The sequence below is a fragment of the Poecilia reticulata genome, linkage group LG5 (assembly GCF_000633615.1).
Source record: "Poecilia reticulata strain Guanapo linkage group LG5, Guppy_female_1.0+MT, whole genome shotgun sequence".
In the NCBI taxonomy this organism is placed as follows: Eukaryota; Metazoa; Chordata; class Actinopteri; order Cyprinodontiformes; family Poeciliidae; genus Poecilia; species Poecilia reticulata.
Window position 1 is genome coordinate 23,594,456 of NC_024335.1, and position 19,754 is coordinate 23,614,209.

A 19,754-nucleotide genomic window follows, 5' to 3' on the forward strand; every position below is an offset into this window, starting at 1 on the left:
TTTAATAATCGAGGTACTCGAATCACTCGAGGAATCGTTTCAGCCCTAGTTGTGAGTGAAAAACTTAAATGTTCAGTCGTTGCTGTCGAGGGAAAACTTGGTTCACGTCTGACAATTTCACTTTTGTTCTTTCTTTTTTTAACTTTTGATTTCTGCCCATATTAGGGCAGTTGTATAATTTAACAGCAGGTTACAGACACTGCAGATACTTCTCGGTTTCATATCAGAAACGATGAGTGCTCTCCTTTCTGCTGCTCACTAATGAATTATGGATGTGGTCATATTTTATCAGGAAAGAAATGAGTCGAGGCTGATCTAAACATAGATTACATTTTTAATAAGTTCACATCATATTTAAGATAATTTTTTTCAACAAACATGGATTACCTGGCCTCTACCACAGTCATATTAATAAATGAAAAAAAAGCAACAAAAAACATACTACCCTGTTAAAAATTCCAAAAAGTTGTAAAATGTATTAATTTGTCTTCACAGTAGCAAAACAATGTAATTCAAATTGTGTTTATTAAAAAAATAATAAAAGTTTAGCAAATAAAGCGAAAATGTGATACCTCTGTTAGATTTTGAATTAAAATGATTTTTATTCAATAGGAATTGTTACTGATGAGACACCTATCTCTGAAAATATAAAGCTAAAAGCGGTATCAAGTTTGAAGACAGTAAATTGTTTGTTTTTAGTTTTACATTTTTTAAAATGGACTGTAGTTGTTTGTGCCCTTCCTCTATAATAACGACACACCAGCAGTGACGTTGTTATTGGCCTTTAAGTGTCATTGAGACGGTAGTTTAACAAACCGATGTTTTCTGACACTACGAAGGAACAGCCTTTGGTGTTTGAGCGCTAAACTGAGTAAATACAATGCTGTATTACTTTTAAGTGATTTATATTTTCTATGGTTAAAAACACAACTGATAACAGTGAATTCATCATTAGATGTACTGCAGGGAGGTATGAAAGGAATTTATAAGATTAACAACTAATCACTCATTTTGATTTTGGTTTCTGTTGTGACTGTGTTGTAGACTCTACCTGTCTGAGTGTATGAAGTGTTAAGGATGAATGCTACCAGGAAAAGTGTCATGGGAGGAGCCTGTTCCCCCCATCACACTGGTCGTGTGTGTGTGTGTGTGTGTGTGTGTGTGTATCTATCTTTGGTAACACACATGCGTGAGCATGAACCTGCTCTAATGGAAACAGTAAGCACCAAGGAGTTTTAGATATGGAAAGCAGAACATCACACACCTCATTGAGTTGGTTTTATTGCCAAGCGATGGCCCTGCTGCAGTTTGTTTGCTTTCCACTTTTCCAAGACGGTGGCCAAAGTGTCTCCTTTTTTAGCTCTGCAGACGAGCCACAGAATAACTGAGCTCCGGCAGGTTTCCTTAAAGTGCTTTCTCAAATGTCACACAAGCAGGTACTGGTGGATATAGATTATTTTAGATGTGCTCGATATGCTTAATGGGGATTCTCAGTTTGTTTCCCTTCATGAACTATACATATGTATATATATTTTTTGTTTAATATTAAATTTTTTATTTGCTTTGCTTTTGTTATTCCCCCCCCCCCAGGGAGCAACTGTTAAAAGCTAACTTTGATTCTCCTCCAATATCGCCAACGACCCCAGCTTCCGCTACCAAATGCAAAACTCCCAGGGAGAACAGCCAGAGGTCCGGCAGTTCAATTTTAAGTCACTTTTTCCAAAGGAAGGCCAGAACACCTCCCGGTAAAGAAACTCATCAGGATGTTCATCCGGGAGAAGTGCAGAGAACACCGAGCTGTAGAGCAAAGGGCTCTGACCTACATTCTGGAAAAGCTCAAATGTCAGCGGTTGTGAAGGAGGAACCGGTGGAAGTGGAGGAACAGTCCATCAAGGTCCTGATGTCCCTGAAACAGCAGGTCACACCTTGTCAGACTCCTGGGTTGGAGATGGCACATTCCTCATCGCCATCAAAAGATGGAAAGCCCGTAATCAAAGGTGCAGCCATTTTAACTTTGTGCTACTAGGAGCATGTTGCCCTTTTTACCTGCTTTTTTTTTTTTTTGCTCCTTTTTATAACATTTTCTGCCTCTCTTGTCACTGAATGAAATCAGGAAAAAACGAGGAATGGAAAGGCACATTTAGAGCTGCAATACAGCAGCAAATAATGATCCCCTGCGTAGCCATGAGGAGGAGAGAGGGGCTACAGGTCTTTAAACTTCCAGGAAAAAAGATTATTACTCTTTATTCATATATATATTTTTTAAAGATGTACTGATCAGGCTTTTTCTGGTCATTACCAGTTTCCTGCAGAATGTATTTTCTCTTTTGTTCCTAAACATAAGGCATCCAAGAGAAAATGTGCACCAGTCTTTTCAATATAGAACATGGTTTTAAATATAATAGAACATTTGAGTTTTAAGGTTATTAAAACTCAATTATGCATCAAAGCACAATTAAAAACAGTGCGTCAAGGTATACTGTGTTGGTAGATTTTTTTTTTTTTTTGTTTGTTTTTTTTTTTACTAAAAATGCAGCAAGCTCTCAGTCTTATTTTGTTTGATGCAGAGGGGCAGATATGACCCGGTTTGACCCGTCCATCACTAATCATTCAATCAGATTCCCCAATCCTGATCTTTGACTGACTTGATGATGATTTCTTTAAAACAATCTTTCAGGTTCGAACAGTTTTACTTCAGACGATTTCATCAACACGTCTAAACTGGTTTTCTTGCCACGTTGATCTGATGTCAGCTTTGCTGTTTAAGCTTTGCAGTGATGAATCAAATTTCACATGATCATGAATATTCCTGCACAGTTTTAGAAAAGCAGGCATGACATGAAAAGATGGTGACCATTCAAAAGGTACCAATATAATATTGGTAAATAAATAGTTTGAATTCACGGCCCAAGACACAGAAACCTACCAAATATTGCATTCATTTCATCTGCATGAGTGCAATTCAGTGTGTGTTGTGCAGCTCTAAATGTGAATTCTTATTTCTGCTATATTTCAGAAATTTCAGTCAAGCTAATTGTAGTTTTATTCTTTTGACTTTAGATGTGCGATGCATGAATTTTCATGAGTTGTGAATTTTTAAGGGGTTATATGCTTTTGCCAAGTGATAAATACAACGTCTTGCAATTAAGGAGACATCTTATTATTTACTGTTCCTCTGTAAGTATTGCTGTTTTTCTGACTTGTAGTTGATGATTAGAATCATTAATCACAGTTCTCTGGTGGTTATGATAAGTAATTTCACGTATTAACCCTTTTGAATGAGTATGGTCAGCAATGCAGTTTGCTGTGACAACATAATAGGCTGGCACCGAGTTAAGATTCATTATGTATGCTCTGCAGTCAAATTAAGCTTGGCAGTAAAGAATCTAAAATGATTAATTAGTGTTGAGTGTCGATTAAGATGCTAACAAAGCCTTCATCCTAACCTTTCTTTTTTTGTTTTTTTTTGGTTTTCCAGTTGAGTGTCCTGTGTGCTCTGTTAGTGTGGCACAGCACTTTATCAACAAACACCTGGACACGTGTCTTTCCAGCGGGGAAAAGAAGGAAAGCCTAAGGAGGTAAAGGAGTCAAGTTATTATACTTTAATAATGTTATAAACTTACTGGAAGCAAAACGGATGACGACTCCTTTTTGACTGGCGATGTCCTCTACCATTCTCACCACACTCTGTTGTGCTTTCCGGCTCCGACTGGTGCTGTTCCAGTAGCCCACTGTGATGCAGCCTGTCATTAGAAGTTTGTCAATTCCTCATGTTGCTAAAATAATTATTGATAATTTTAAAAAAAGTTACCTTAAACATTTATTTACCTTTTATTTTGAATTTGATGCAAATTCCTAAGCAAAAAAAATTTTTTTCTACAAATTCTGTAGAAAAAATAAACTTTTTAATAAGAATAAGTCTAAGATTAATTGATTTTAGGACCCATTAGTGAACAACACTGCTTTATTTCTGTATTTACTTGAACTTGATATAAGTTGGATAACAAAACGACATTTAAAGCTAAGGTTACCTGATAAAAACCTGCTGTGTGCTTTAATGTGCTGAATCATGTTGTGTTTCCTGCCTTATTAGTGACATTAAAGGTTGAAATTATGATCAATATGGAATAAAATAGCATTTTTGTCCCAGCTGCATTGGCCTCAATTGTATTGCTCTCATTGATTTTTGAACCAGTTGTTACTAATGTCACCTGTCTGACTTTGGCAACAAATGAGTCAAAACTTCTGGGCTCTCATTTTCATTCTTGCTGGAGTTCTGCTTTAAATCTCTTCTGTCCCTTTAGTGTCTGTCTTTGTTCTGGGTGATGTTAGGGTAAATGATTATCTTATATTTGCAAACCGTCTCTGCCTGTAAAAAGCATTTAATGTCACAGACCTCATCTTGGCTGCAGGCTGCATCAATATGCAGTGTGTGACTTTATTAAAGTGATTGATCTTTTTTAAAGCTGCCCTTGAAACCATTTTGATTTGTAAGTTGATTTGTAAGGCATCTATGTGCTTCGGTTAGTGCAGCAGTGTAGCCACTGCTTTATCATAATTAACGGCAGGTGTCTTAATTATCTATAATCATTCGACAATATAATTTTAATATATGTGGTGTATTTGATTAACCTTGCATTTTCATTGTTGTTCTAATATCAGTAATTAACTTGTCCATCCTAGGAAGAACTGCATAATAACTTTTTATTCCTGTGCATAAACTGTTCATTTGTCTCCTGTAGCTCTCAAGGCACGACCGTGCGCCCGATGGCAAAGCTGGTGTACAATCTCCTTTCAGTGCAGGATCTGAAGAGGAGGTTGAAGGACTGCCATCTGTCAATGCAGGGTTCTCGGGACCAGCTGATCAAAAGACACAAAGAGTTTGTCCACTTGTACAACTCGCAGTGCGACTCCCTGAAGCCTAAATCAGGTGAGACAGCCTTGTCTTTGGAAATACATCTGAAACCAGATGATTACAAGTACTGTATGCATGAAAAGACATGTTGACATTTCTTTTTTTTATCCTTTGACATCAAATAATAAAATTTTTCACATTTTAGGTCAGTTAGGATTACAAAAATTATTTCTATTTGGAAAATGGCAGAATGATGAGCAAGATCTTTTTTTTTTAATGAAACATAATAGAAATATCCCATAATATTGTCCCTCAGTGGGGAAATGCAGCAAAGTGACAGATAAGTGGAAGCCTGCAGATTCACAAAATCTAAAATGGCAAAAATGAGAACTAAATTCGCTTGTACTGCATTTACACTTTGTTGAGTCAGGTCGATAGGCAGCTGCCACCCCTGTGCTTCTCAACTGAGAAGGTGTGCTCATGCTGGCAACTTTTCCCCCTTTGTTTTCCAAATATTCATTATGGCCAAACACTGCAGTACACTACAGGAAATGTCTCCAAATAATAAGATCTTTGTCCTTAAATACAAACTGTAAATTGGCCTTTATTTTTGGAGTAATAACTTCTTCCTCACTGAGTTCCCTTCCAGCCCCCGTCAGTACAGGCCTTATTTCACTGTGGATAATTAAACTCCAGGCTCAGCCTGCATCGTCATGGGGTCTTTTGCTTTTACCTCTCTATCCCCTAATGAACAGTTTGATGACTCCACTTTCATATTTTGTCTATATTTGTATCTAATTGTTTGAACAGATCAACCAGGAATTTCTGGAATACTTGTTTAAAGGGCGCTACTTCCAAGGACATGGGAATGCACTTGAAGAATATTGTTTAAAAACGATGAGAACATTTTCTCCATGGAGTCATTAATTGTTGAAGTGATTGTTTTACTTTTGTGTAGGTCTTATGTTTCAGTCATGAGCACCATTTTCGTTTTTGTTTCTCTCCAATAAGTACTGAAAAAAAAAAGAACTAAAACACACAAGTTTGACGTTTCAAGCATTTCCTTGAGAGCTGTGGCTTTACTGGCTGTGATGTGGAGGAAGAAGCTTCATTCTGTGAAGGTGGTCAACCTGAAGTCACTTTGTATATGTGCAAAAAAGGTACAAATAGAATCAGAGGACTAACCACAGTAAGGCAGGAAGAAAGGATGGCTGTAATTAAAAAAAAGAAACCGTGATTGAATATATTAATATGGTTATGAATATCAATTAAATTATTAGACCATGAAAGCACCTACCATTTGCAAGAATTCCAGCTGTTATGAATTTTTTTTTTTGTTGCATTAATTAACTTACAAAGATAAAAAGGATTCCCTTCAGTAGGTTGATATTGTAAATGTCATTTTCTGCTGTCCAGACTCGGTGTGTAGCAGTTTGAGGGTACTATGGTATGCATTGTGATCAGACATTCTTCTTAGAGGATGAGATCATTTCAGAGGTAGTAAGTTTTAATTCAGAGACACAGTTGACATTAATTTATAGCCTTCTTCTAACAGGAGCATCCTAGAGTAATTTGTCTCTATTTAAGCTCAGTATCAATTCTCCTGCGATTCTCGAAAACGTTTTCTGCTTACGGTTGGACATAAGGATGTTGCCTGTTGAGGAGGAGAAAAAGATGAGATGCTGGTCTTGGCCCCACCTTCTTGTTTGCATTTTTATTTTCTCAGAGCATTGATTGGTTGAGAGACGGTGCATTCTTGGTTTTGAACTCTAATCTAGAAACTCAACCTTCTCCAGTGGTTAGGTTTAAAGGTGGCATGCATGCCACACCTTTCAGATAACAGAAAAACCTTCTCTTGCGACTTGAAATTTTTTTTTTATCTCTTTGAGTCTGTTTAATAAAATCCCTTTAAAATAGTGTGACGTTTGTTGTAACAAAATGGAATACGAATTATTTTGCAAGGCACTGCTCCCACTGGTTGTTTCTTTCGTTTGCACTGTAACATCATTGATCATCCTTGCATGTTATAATACTGGTGATTCAAAGATTTCTTTCTGTGCTGTCAACAGCTGAAGAGATTGCTAGAGAGGTGGAGGCCAATGAGAAGATGAGAAGTCAGATGCAGGAGAAGTCTAAACCTGTAAGTATTTATTGACCAAAGAGAGCTAAAGATCTATTATTCATTTTGTGGGTTTTCATACTTTTTTCATAAGAGTTGGCAATCCTAGCTGTAAAGGCAATTGAGTATTTTTATGACTGAAGAAAAACATGGCATTTTAGTTGCAAATTCAGAATTTGTGAAACATTTATTTGTTCCAATTTCAGAAAAAAACAACCTTTTTATACCTTAAAAGTTATAATTAAAAGTTTACCGTTACTGACAGTTTGACATTTTACAAAGACTTTGCCTGCCACTTCGTTTTCATAAACGTTCCTGTCACCTTATTGATTCGCAGGTCATGGTTTTCACAAAGAATCAGTCTGAGGAAGAGATTGAGGAGATGCATTCAAATTATAGTAAGTGCTGTTATTTTTTTCTCTCTGTTGTGACGCCTTTGGCTAGTTTTACACCCAAGTAGTTTCTTTTAAACTGAAGATTTTAAATACTGCTGCACCTACTTATACAAGCCTTTTGCATCCTTTCCTTTGACTAGCTGTGGAGTTTACCCTCCACTTCTATCTCACAGGAGGCTGTGAGATATGGATGTGGATGGTATAATAGTAACCTGCTGGCTGCCGCGTGCCACAGTTCCTGATAAGCATGTCTTTTTGAGATATTTAGTGTTTATTAATTTTGGTTCCCTAAAGCCCTTCTGTGAGAGCGAGCTGCCAGCAGCGACGTAAATCAACCAGTTTCGTCTTTTTGCTTTCAATTTGTTGTCTTCAAACACCATGAGAAACGCTGCAGCCTTCGGGTGATTCTACAAAGACAAAGTGACTCAAGAAATGGTGGAAAATACACAGGTGGCTGCGGGAACGTCTTGAGGGATGAGGAGCTGCTGTCTTCTTTGTTAAAATGTCAGTGCAGGTTTTACATTCTCAGTCAGTCTCATTCAAAAAGTATGGAGACTCTGTGAACCAGACTTTCATCAATCAATGGTTTTGAGGCAAATTTTCAGTCTTCAAATTTAATGAAAGATTTGACCTGTCAGTATAGATTTAAGTGGATTCTGGTTTTCTTTTAACAAAGTTTGTAATCAGTAACATTAAGAAAAGTACAGGGAAACATGTACTTGTGTTTTTCTTAATTTATGCCCTACTTTTATTATATTTATGCAGTGATGCTTACCGACATCAACTTTCTGTCTGCAAGGCACGACAAGTAGCGTTACCAACTCATTTGACTTGGGTTGGAAAACCCTATTACACATTGGCATATATGAGACTCTTGACTTATCTCGAGACCTGGATTAAACCTCAGCCAGCAACAGGCAGTACAGATATTCTGTGAATCAAATTGGATAAGCAGGTAAAGCTAGTAAATACACTTTCATTAGAAATACAGATAAATAATTCCATATATTTCCCCAACTGTCCTTATGATGAATATTCTACTTGCACCCAGTCTTAAACATTAGTTCTCAAACTTTATTGGTTGGGCCACAGGACAGTTTTTTTTTTCCAGGCCCTCCAACAAACAAAAACAGAAATCAGTCCTGAGCAGTGCGGTATTCATTTGAAGTACCTCTATTTCAGTATAAAATGAGTCCATCTGAAAAATTTGTGAGATTAACTAAGAACTTAACTAAATTAGCATAGGTTTGAAACACCATCAGTGATCTTGGAAAATATAAGTTTTATTTCAGAAAATAAGAAGTGGCGTTTTAAAATTCTTCTCTTTGAAATGATGAAGCCTCTATGTATTAAAAACTAGAGGTTAAAAATATGTTGTAATTTAAAAACATTACAATTAATGTGATTTATTTGTGCAAAGAAACGAATGAAACCCACGGTTTCACTACAGTGACGCAAATGTGCATGTATGTGTTAAAAGAAAAACTGTCTCCACATTTGTGAAGAAGTTTGATTCTTTTGACAGATTTATCTGATCTTTGCTTATTTTTTTATGACTACCTTTAACAGCAGGTTTTTGTCCTTGTAGCTCTTTCGTTTTCTTTCTATCCTCTCTCTGCGTATTCATGACACTTATACTGCGTCACACAGCAATACACTGTGATCATTACACAAAAGATCAGGTACCTGAGCCCTTTCATGAGAGCTAGCAATGTTTGCTCCAAAACTGTCAAGAAAATAAACTCCTCCTGCGCTGTGGCTGGACAAAGGCTCTGCTAGGTACTTGAGCTTTTCCAGGTTGTGCCTGTCACCGTGGAAACACTAATTTGGTGAATGTATATTTCTAAAACAAATCCGGGTTGACACATTTGAAGAAAAAAAATCAGAGGGAAAAAAAAACAATAAATATCCAGAAGGCTTGTTTACTCCTCTTGTTATGACACATTACTCTTTGAGAACCACAGGACTAAACAGACTTTTTAAAACCTGGTTATTTACCGTCTAATGCAGTGTTTCTCAACCTTTTTTGGGCCAGCACCCCCCCAGCCTTTATCCAGGTCCCTCACCGCCCCCCACCAAAGAATTTGCAGGCTACTTTACACTGACCATTATTTTATTATTAATATTACTATCACTATTGTAGATGTTTAGATTTTTATTCTTGTTTCTGTATTTATCATCAGAAATAATTTCCCAGAGAACAAAAAAGCCATGGGAATAGTCCATTGCAAGTGTCATGGAGTCATCAGGCTCATGACATTAACACTGACATGAAAAATAATATTGAAGAAATAAATATATAAAATCTAATTAAAAACCTAAATAAGTGATAAGTTATTTACTGTTATGGCCTGTAAGATATATTTATTCTCAGTATTAGATGTGGTCTCAACAAACCCATGGCACTTCAACAATATTATTTTACCTTTTATCTGGAAATAGTGTCTGTTTATTCTTGCCATACAGTCCTCTGTATTAAGTTTTGATCGAAAGGTTTTGCCATACCAGTTTATTCCTCTGTATTTACTTTAGTTTCTTAGTTTATTCTTGCATTTTGTTCTTCATTCATTTCCATTAGGTTCCTTTGATTAGTATTATCCTCTCTTGGTTTATTGCTATGTCCACTTTAGTTTCTTTCCTGTTACTAGATTTATTTTATCGTTTATTCACCAACAGTAATCTTTACTCATCACTTGCTGCGCTGCCTAATCGTCATGTGTTTCACTTCATGTGTTGATTTTTCACTGTTTTGCGTCGGATTCTCTATTTTTATGCCATAATTCACATCTAGTTCGTCGCTCCTGTTTATGTTCCACTTCTCCTGTTTCAGAGTTTTGCGTAATGTGCGCGTTTTTTTTTTTAACCCCCTAAAGTGCAGAGCGTATCGATGGGGAAAAGGCAGACTGACAGAAACCTTTTAAAACAACAGAAACAATTTCTTTATTCTGATTATTGAAATTTAAAAGTGCTGTGGTACCGTTGTTCTATCACACCCGTTTCATGCCGGACCACTTACAGCGCCGGTGTTAACGCTATAAAATGAACGCTCTGTACCGTGGTATCCCCTGTGGATGGATTCCTTATTTAAGTGGGTTCATTTTTTCAGAGGGATACAAAGTCAGAATATCATGATTTTAGTAATTACATGTTTAKAAGAGCGATTTTCTGTTGTCCTTCCATGTAAGCGGGCAGCTTTCAAACGGAAATAAAACACTTTTTAATATAAGTTGCTGCTTAACATGATCACAGAACTGCCAAAACATATGTAGCCTACATAAATACCAGACAAAGTGAATCACAGCAACGTCATCAGCCGGTGTAAAGCTGAACTGATGCGGTGAAGCTACGAGTAGCAGGAGCTGAGCTGCGCCAAAAGCTAACAGACACTGAGGAGAAGGAGAAGATCTGCCATTGATACAGTTGCAGCCAAGCATGATTTAATGTTACACAATACAGTTTTACCAAGTTGCTCAAAGTCTAAACTGGTATTGTTGTGCACTTAAGGTGTAAAGTTTACCTTCGACCAAATGCCCCCCAAAGGCATCCCAGAGCCCCCTTTTGTAAAAATTTCGGCCAGCGCCCCCTGCCGTCCTCTGAACGCCCCTGGGGGGCGGTACCGCCCACGTTGAGAACCGCTAGTCTAATGGCTCAAGAGTCGAAATGAACTGGGATTCCATTTTGGTCACTTCAATTACGCTCTCCTTTTTGTGTTTTTTTTATTTTTATTGTTATGGGTCTGATATTAAAACTTCTGAAAAATGTCATTAGGTGATATTACTTTGGTTGCAAGCTGTTAGTTTGTTAGCAGGGCACCGGACTGGGCCAAAGTGATAGAAGAGATCTGCTGTATTTCAGCATCGAATCGTTCTTTGACAGTTTCCTGAAGGTCTAAGCTTTTATAAGTGTCTGTGCTTGTCCAGTCGGCTTGTTCATCTGGAAAACAAACCCCTGCCTCATCCATTGTAGCACAAAAGATTCTCATAATCAGCAGGGTGCTGTTTTATGTGGAATAAAGTGCAGCATATTAATACAGCAGAGATGTATGCTGTTCCTTTGAATACGTGCTTGTTCCTGATATAAAATCATTTCACGTCTGAGACAGGAACCATTGTAACACAACCGTATCCAAACTTTTAATTAGTGTAGAAAGCCTCTGTCTGGAGCGATACCCTTTATCAGTGCAGTACCAAACTTGGTACTGCCGATGGATAGGTATTATTTGACATCTAGAGGTGATGAAATAGAAAGTGTTTCCTACGTTTTTGTGACCATGCATGTCTAGATAACTGGCTTAACCCACATGTAATGACAGATTTTATTTTATTTTTTTTTCATATCAGAGGACATAATCCTAATCACAATTCAAGTCATGTTGACATAGTTGGATAAAAAGCTTGTTGAAAATAACTTTATAGAGCTAACTTTAAAAGTGTTTGAGAAATGGATGTGACTCACAGGAGGTGGGTTCTATTTATAGCTGCTCTGGTGTGATAACCTCTTGATTTATCAGAGGAGGATGTGGATGAGTCACTCTCCTGGCGTGGGGAATGGTGAGTGAGCAAATAAGAATGTGAAAGCAGCATATACTCATGCAAACACAAAACCCATCAGGACGTTGTAGACTTTTTTTAGTCTGACCTGCTTATTTTTGGAGAAAATTATCTTACAGCGAAAACCAAATACAAAACCTGGGCATTATTGCCCAAAAATCACATTTATAAAATTTCAAATACCTCTTAGCTATATCACAGATGATTTATTTATTTATTTTTTTATGTTTAATTGGATTTGGCCAAACAAATATTTAACTTCAAAAAGTTTATTTTCCTTTATAAACATTGGTTTATGAACCACAATAAATAAATAAATATATATATAAATATGTTCAAAATCACACAATACATTTAATGTGTGAAATAAATTAGGGCTGTTGTAAACGATTATTTTAGTAATCGAGTAATCTATAGATTTTTCTTACGATTAATCGAGTAATCGGATAAAAACGATTATGAAATAAAATATTGGTAAATCTTCCATAACACCAGTGTTACTATCGGATATCAACATCAGTCTATTTTTTCCACATTTGAGCTTCCCTACCAGTTACTTTTTTGTAGACCGGGGGAGCAATACGGGATATTTACGGCTCCTCCGTTCAGAAACTCATCTACCAGCCATGTTCCGCCTCCCGTTTGTTCAGACCGGGATGATATAAKTTTATTGTGCGGTTCGTCCGTAAAGCTGCACTTACCCTGTAAGCATCAACCCTCAGCCGCCCGCCGTGTTCAGTCTCTCCGCTCACCTGTATAAATCCTCCTCAGCTTCTTCCCGCCGTTCAACCAGCAGCTCCGGAGCAGAAAGGCTGCCGAACTCCCGGTATCGCGCCGGTCATTTTAAGGATGTTTATTGGTCCCACAAAAAACGATGAAAACCCGGAATTATCACCAATCAGTAAAATCCCCGCGGGCCGAACTTGAAGATTGGACGTTATGCCGCTAACACGTAGCTTCCGTCAACAACTCAGAGGCGGAAGTCAGAGCTCCGCGCAGCGCAAATAATGTTCCGGCTGAAACACGGTGCGCTAAATGATAAAACATAAATTAACGAAGCTTCGAGGCAGGTCAATTTTCCTCGAGGAATTTTAATAATCGAGGTACTCGAATCACTCAAATCGTTTCAGCCCTAAAATAAATAAATAAAAATATAAATGTAAGCAAATTTTGGCCAATGAATACAAAAAAAAATATTCTGCTACCAAGTGTAACTAAAAATACTGAAATGCACAAATGAAACAAACTGCTGCTTTTCAGAAGAACATTAGTTTTACAAGATATTAAAAAACGTTTTGTGCAAAACTGAGAATCTTGTTTTGGAAAAAAAGGTAACCTTCCTTTTTAAAATGCTCAACACCAAGATATGTTGCATAAAAAAAACTGAAAGAAGTATAAACCTAAGCATTGTAGCAGACCAAGTAGATTGTTTTATGGAAACGGTGAAACATTTCATCATGGCTGTGAGTTGTTTTAACTGGATAATGCTTCCTAGTAATACAGGATTGATTTGAGGCTGGCAAATTCTCCAAATTCCAATCTGGCATGTGCTGGGTAAACAGAACTAATCAATGGATTTGTGCGTATTAACATACAGGACTTGAACTGATCAGCTGTTAACATCTTGGTGTTGGATGCCATAGCACACCTTCGTGGGTCCATTTCTTTGACTGATCATGGTTGTTTTGGCAGCAGTGGGGCACAGAGACACCATTCCCCCACTAAATGATTTCATCCAGTAACCGTTCTGTAAGGATGATGTGTTGCTAATTGGCATGCGTCCCTGCATATCACAGCCAGCAGTCGTCATTTGATCAACTTTCCACGACTAATTCTAGCTAGAAAAGCGACCAACAGCTGCTGTTTCTAGACTTTCCTGTCACATCAGATGTCAGTGTTGATGAGTTTCCAAAGCCCTGCACTGGAAGGTCAGAAAGTACACGTAAAAAAAAATAGAAGAATGTGACTTATAAATGCTTAAGTAGTTTAGACAGCTGTAGTATTTCCCTTTTACCCATGCTGCCACGTAGTCTACTGTGACAGGCCAGAGAGATTTACTCAGTTCATAGAAATGCTGCTGTATCTCGACACTTTATAACTTCTAAAAAATACAAGTCTGTTTATTTTAATTTATTTAAACATTAGTTTACCAACAGTGTATAAAAATATGTTTAATTAAAAGGAAAAGGTTTTATTCCAGTGGTCAAATCTGATGTAATTTAACTTGAATGAGCATAGTATGGATCCTGGTTTGGCTCCTGCAGACGGACTCAGGCTTCTCCAGCAGAGGAAATCATGACACTCCCCAGCCGGTGAGACCTAATCTCATAGTGTGTCGCTGTTTTGCCCCAGGGTCTTTTCCTGGTGAAACATGACCGGAATAACTTATTTGGAAAGCATCACAGAGGCATCTTTGACAGATGCCTGTATAGCATCAATTGCCTTCATTCTCCATTTGGAGAAGTCGTTTTCTCTACACCATGAAAAAGAAAGTATTCTGACACTGTATACAGCACTTTGAAAAAGTATTTTCCATATTACATATTTATTCTGTTTTTTGTCACACTTAAATGTTTGAAATCATAAAACAATTTTTATATTCGACAATCAGGGAAAAACAGAAAGTGGCTTTTAAATGAGGATTTAATTTATTAGGACAAAAGGGATTGAACCACCCTGGCTTCCAGTGAAAAAGTAATAATTTTGGTCTTAAATCACAATTTTTTAAAAACTCATTATTTATCTATTTTTTAAAAACTGAGATGGATTTCACAAGCCAGGCCCACACCTGATCACTGCCAGACCAGTAAAGTGATATCACTTGAAGAGAACCTATAAAATAGGTTAAAAGATCACAAAAATCCACACATCATGCCAAGAAATAAAATTTAAAAACTCATTTGTATCAGTTTGTCTGGAAAGGGTAATTGACCCACTACTGAAGCTTTTGAACCTGAATGAAACGCCTTGAGAGCCTTTGTACACAAAACATAAAACAGTGGTAAACCTTCTCAGGAGTAGCTGACCTATCAAACTTACTCCAAGAGAGGCTTAATGACCCATCCAAGAGATTACAAAGTAAACCAGACAATCGTCTAAGCACTGTAGGCCTCATTTGTCTAAGGTCAGTGATTTAAAACTATGGAGGGGATGGCAAGATGGCATTCAAGGGAGAGAGCCTTTTGAAAATATTGAGACAACATTGGAACTTTCTGAAATGTGTGTGCACCATTGCATCTGGCATGAAGCTCACACATTATTTCAGTGAAGTAAAATAAGGTTTAACAGGTAGTTACTGTTTCACACAGATATAGGCTGCTTTGGACAGCTTTTTCCTTTAATACTTGAAATCATCTTAATAACTTTTGTTTGAATAATCCTTTAAACTTTTGTATTTTCTCAGGTTACGTTTGTCTTATGTTAAAATTAGTCTAATCTGAAACATTTAAGTTGGACAAAAATGCAAAAGTGGAAGAAATCTTCCGCAATGCTCTATTGTGATTTGCATCGGTATTTTCTGTCTGAAATTGAAATCAATCTTTCTACCTTTCCAAAAAAAAGAGAAAATCAATATTAATCCAACTGAACTGATGTTTTGCAGATAGTCGTCTCGCATTGAAATACAAGTCCACATATATATTACTCTGTATTAGTTTAAGTTTTACAGTTGTCTGCTACAACATATTATTTTCTTTAATGCATCTTGGTGTGCGGCTTTAGTCCGCTCTTTACCAGGCAGTGCAACTCAGCCACATGGCTCCCACTTCAATTATTGAAATCCATTAAGTTTATAGGTCTCAAAGACGAGACATGTTACTGTAGCATAATGCACACAGGTATTTATATGGCTCTTTAATATATCCTTTGTCCACAGGGAAGCAGCATAGTGGTGACTTCTTCCGGCTAATTGCACAGGTCCGAGGCCGACTGCAGACCGCCAAACAAGCCCATGTGAAGCAGGAAGTGAAGGTGGAGAAAGAAGAGACCCAAGCTTCACATTCTTCTGGTGATAATCATTGATCCTATCAACCATCAGCTAACAGTTGGCTTATTCCAGTTGAAACTTACTATTTACAAAATATAATTTTTCGCTTTGAGACAAGCAATGGAAAACACAAGTGCACTCTCTTAAATAACAAAGCACTGTTCACAACACAACATTCACAGGATTTTTACTGTGTCTTAAAAGGCCCTAAAGCTCCAGATTGTTGTTGCTGTTATAATTCATGTTCTGGAAATGTGCTGGCAGCAGAAATTTGGTACATGTGTTCAGATTTGTTCATACCAGTTCAGAACAGCACAAAAACAGTAGACTCACATACCAGATCAGAAATCACCGCAGGTTCTGTGAACAACTTCACTTAGTGAAACCCTGGATAAATAAGTCAACATTAAAACTGACCTTTTTGTTGCCAAAAAAAAAAAAACATTCTAGATTATGAGTTACATACCTGAAAAAATGTAATGAAAATGTATGTTTTGTATTTTGTGCAGTTCATGTTGGAGACACAAACAATTCTGTAGTGATAAAGGTTGAAGATGAAGAAAATGACGAGGATTCGTTTGCAAGGGGAATGGAGTTGCCATCCAGCCCCAGCTTTAGCGACGTGTCCATCAGCAGGTGAGAAATCACTTAATTATTATACATTTTGATAATCTAACTTGACTTAACCGTTTCCATTGTTTATTTATGATCCTCATGGCCTGATGAGTCTAAACAAAATTAGCATTGTTTCAGGGTATTTTGTTATGAAAACAGACACATTTTATGATCTATTCCGTAATCAGATTACTTTTATTTCAAAACAGAAATACTACAAATTATAGAAATCAAATTAATTATTGTTATTACTCTTATAGGAACTGTGGTGTTTAGTTAGAATTATTCATGCATACACCGTAGTACTTTAAAGACTCATTATTAAAAGAAAAATAAATCATGCCTACTCTGTGTGCAAATGTTTCCACTTAAAGCGTTGAACTGTAAGGTTATGGTTTTGAAAAACAGCAAACCTTGTGTGTTTATGTTTATCATCCACTTTACAGTGAATTTAAGGCAAAGGCGAGATGTACAGACAAGTTCTAGACGTCTGAACCAATTAGCTCCATCATTTGTTCTCTAATCAGCAATGCAAAGTGCTACAGTGAAGCAATGCAATTATTTCATCTTAGCTCAGAAGGTGATCACAATAATCAAAGATGATTAAAGCCCCAATTTACAGACCAGCTCAGCGTGTACCAAACTATTCAACTAATAGTTATTGCCTCTTGTTTCAACTAAGTGCTGCAGCAATTAAACAAATCTGCTATTTAAAGTTTACATTAAATGTCCTTAAAGTCCATTGGGCTTTATTTATAAAACACTTTCTACTACATAAGGAGGAGAAATGTTCTGTACAAAATACTTAACAGAAATGAGATGCCATTATAAAGACACAGAAGCAGAATACTAAAATAGAAAAAGAAAGAAAGAAAAAAAAAGAATATTGCAAGATATGCAATACATATTGTAATAAAGTAAGAGTAAACTAAAATCAAGAGCACATTGGTTGTCAAAAGCCAAGGCAAAGCAATGAGTTTTAAGAAGTGATTTAATAACAGTGATTTATCCTTTCAGATCTGCAGCAGTAAGTCATTCCTCATTTTAGGACCGGTCACTGCAGAAGCACACTCCTCACCCCCAAGACTAAGTTTTGTTTTAGATGCTGTCAGGAGCAGCTGGTCAGCTGACCTGAGTGAGCAAGTTGTGGCCCCAGGATGTATAATCAGCGTGTGAATGGGTGAATCACTGAATGGAGCGTGAAGTTCTTTGTGGTCCTCTGGACTTGATTAAGCATCATACAAGTCCAGGCCATTTGCCATTAATATAATGGTGCGGCAGCACCTTGAACAGGGAGGAAGGAGCGAGGCCATGTAAAGCTATAAAAACAAATAAATAAACTGCAGCAGTTAAATCTAAAAGGACATGTTACGTTAGAATTAAAATTCCCTAAGGATTTAAACCAATTATGATGAAAAAAGGATTAATGTACCGTATTTTCCGCACTATAAGGTGCACATAAAAACCTTCAATTTCCTCAAAAGCCGACAGTGCACCTTATAATCCGGTGCGCCTTATATATGGACCAATATTGAGCCACAACAGGTCTAGCAACTATGGTAAGCAGCCGCCGGCTTCATTTTCCCCTGTAGAAGAAGAAGTGCGCGGTGCATGCTGGGATAGTTGACAGAACGCTGGTTTGTTAATAAAGTTTGATAATACATTTAAAGCCAGGGGGGGCGGAAGGGCGGGGGAAGAGAGACAGAGACTGCGGTGCCAGCGTGTCGGTTGGTCTGTGTTACCCAGAAAGCAGTTGGGCACAATATCGCAACACCAACACCGTGAGTGAAACAATGACTGGGGCAGCCTACTATATAAAGTACTCGGGGACCACTTCTTTACAAATGTGGATGTGTAATAATAGAGTACGGAACAAATAGGCAACCCAAACTGAAGCGTCTATTCTATGCGCCTTATTGTATGAAAAAAGTTTTGAAATAGGCCATTCATTGAAGGTGCTCCTTATAATCCGGGGCGCCTTATAGTGCGGAAAATACGGTATGTTTAAAAAACAGAGTTGGAAAATACTCTTCAAAATAATAGTCTGTCTTATGATTGTTTGAGCCAGACATTTTAGGTGGTGTATTGACCCCAGACCAACAAAAGATTTATTTGGGCTTTCAAAAAAAGTTCTTGCTACTTTTCAAAAAAAAAAAAAGTCCGTCTTTTATAGGTAAGATAATAATAGATTAATAGTAGGTTCCCTATTACCAAAGGAAATAAACCAGTCATGAATAAGGGATTATGTTGGCCTTTCAGATAAATCTTTTAAATATTCTTAAATATTCTCTCATTGACCAGATGAGACTTCAAAATTAAAGTCTTAATCCATAATGGGTTAAAGTATTAATGAATTATGTTCAAAATATAATAATCAACTAGAAATGTTCTGTCATTATTAAAAATAATATTGTTAGTTAAATGACCAACACACTTTTTCTGCTTAAAACTAGACGACACTAGAGCTGATTGATAATGGGGAAAATATGCAAAAATATGTAACAATAACTATATGATTTGAGATAAATAAGTATCCATAAGGGGTTAATGCTATCTGCTTTCAGTTCATAGCAAACTTAAGTGATGATTAATTTGTCCAGCTATTGGAAGCAGACAAAAAATATATATTTTCATCTCAAAAAGATCTCATTGAAAAAGTTGCTTCTTCCTGACATCTGCTGTTGTGGTGTTGAAACTACTTTGTTGTAGTTTCTTTATGACTTGACCACTTTCACATCTGTTTGTCCTGTAAAACATTTCATTCAACATTAAGCAGTAAGTGCCACTAACTATATTAAAAGTGAAGTATAGAGAGCCTAAGTGAAGCTAAGCTACACTTAATACAGTCATGGAAGTTCTTTGAGATGAATATGTTGTAGAGTGTTATAGTAATAATAATACATTTGTGACATATGGTTCCACCTCTAATTAAGACGGTCTAGTCCACAGGCCCATCTCCTGTACTTGATCTGTGCTGTCAACAGTTGTGAAAAGAGGCATTAACGCGACACTTGGCTGACTTTGGAGACGTGTGTGTGATGGAACAAAGTCACCCTAAAGAGTAGATTAGCACAAGGGTATGACAAGGTTTTCCTTTTCATATCACTTCAAGTTCTTTCTGACGTTTTGCACAGACTGTGGGTAGTATGGCGTTGCCTGTGATGAATAGGTCAGTTGGACGTGTCAGACCCTCAGTGGGGGGGCAAAAACCCACCTGGGTGTAAAAGATTTGCTA

At 37.1% G+C, this 19,754-nt stretch overlaps 1 protein-coding gene across 1 annotated transcript in view; it reads left to right on the forward strand.

Annotated features, from left to right (window-relative positions):
* The window catches only part of rad18 (RAD18 E3 ubiquitin protein ligase), a 34,879-nt gene that overhangs the window by 8,877 nt on the left and 6,248 nt on the right, over nt 1-19,754 (forward strand). The window contains exons 5-11 of the mRNA XM_008409848.1: nt 1,591-1,997; nt 3,479-3,578; nt 4,743-4,930; nt 6,925-6,995; nt 7,312-7,372; nt 15,794-15,925; nt 16,414-16,540. Coding sequence (XP_008408070.1) covers nt 1,591-1,997; nt 3,479-3,578; nt 4,743-4,930; nt 6,925-6,995; nt 7,312-7,372; nt 15,794-15,925; nt 16,414-16,540 — 1,086 coding nt within the window. The remainder of the gene's footprint in view (nt 1-1,590; nt 1,998-3,478; nt 3,579-4,742; nt 4,931-6,924; nt 6,996-7,311; nt 7,373-15,793; nt 15,926-16,413; nt 16,541-19,754) is intronic.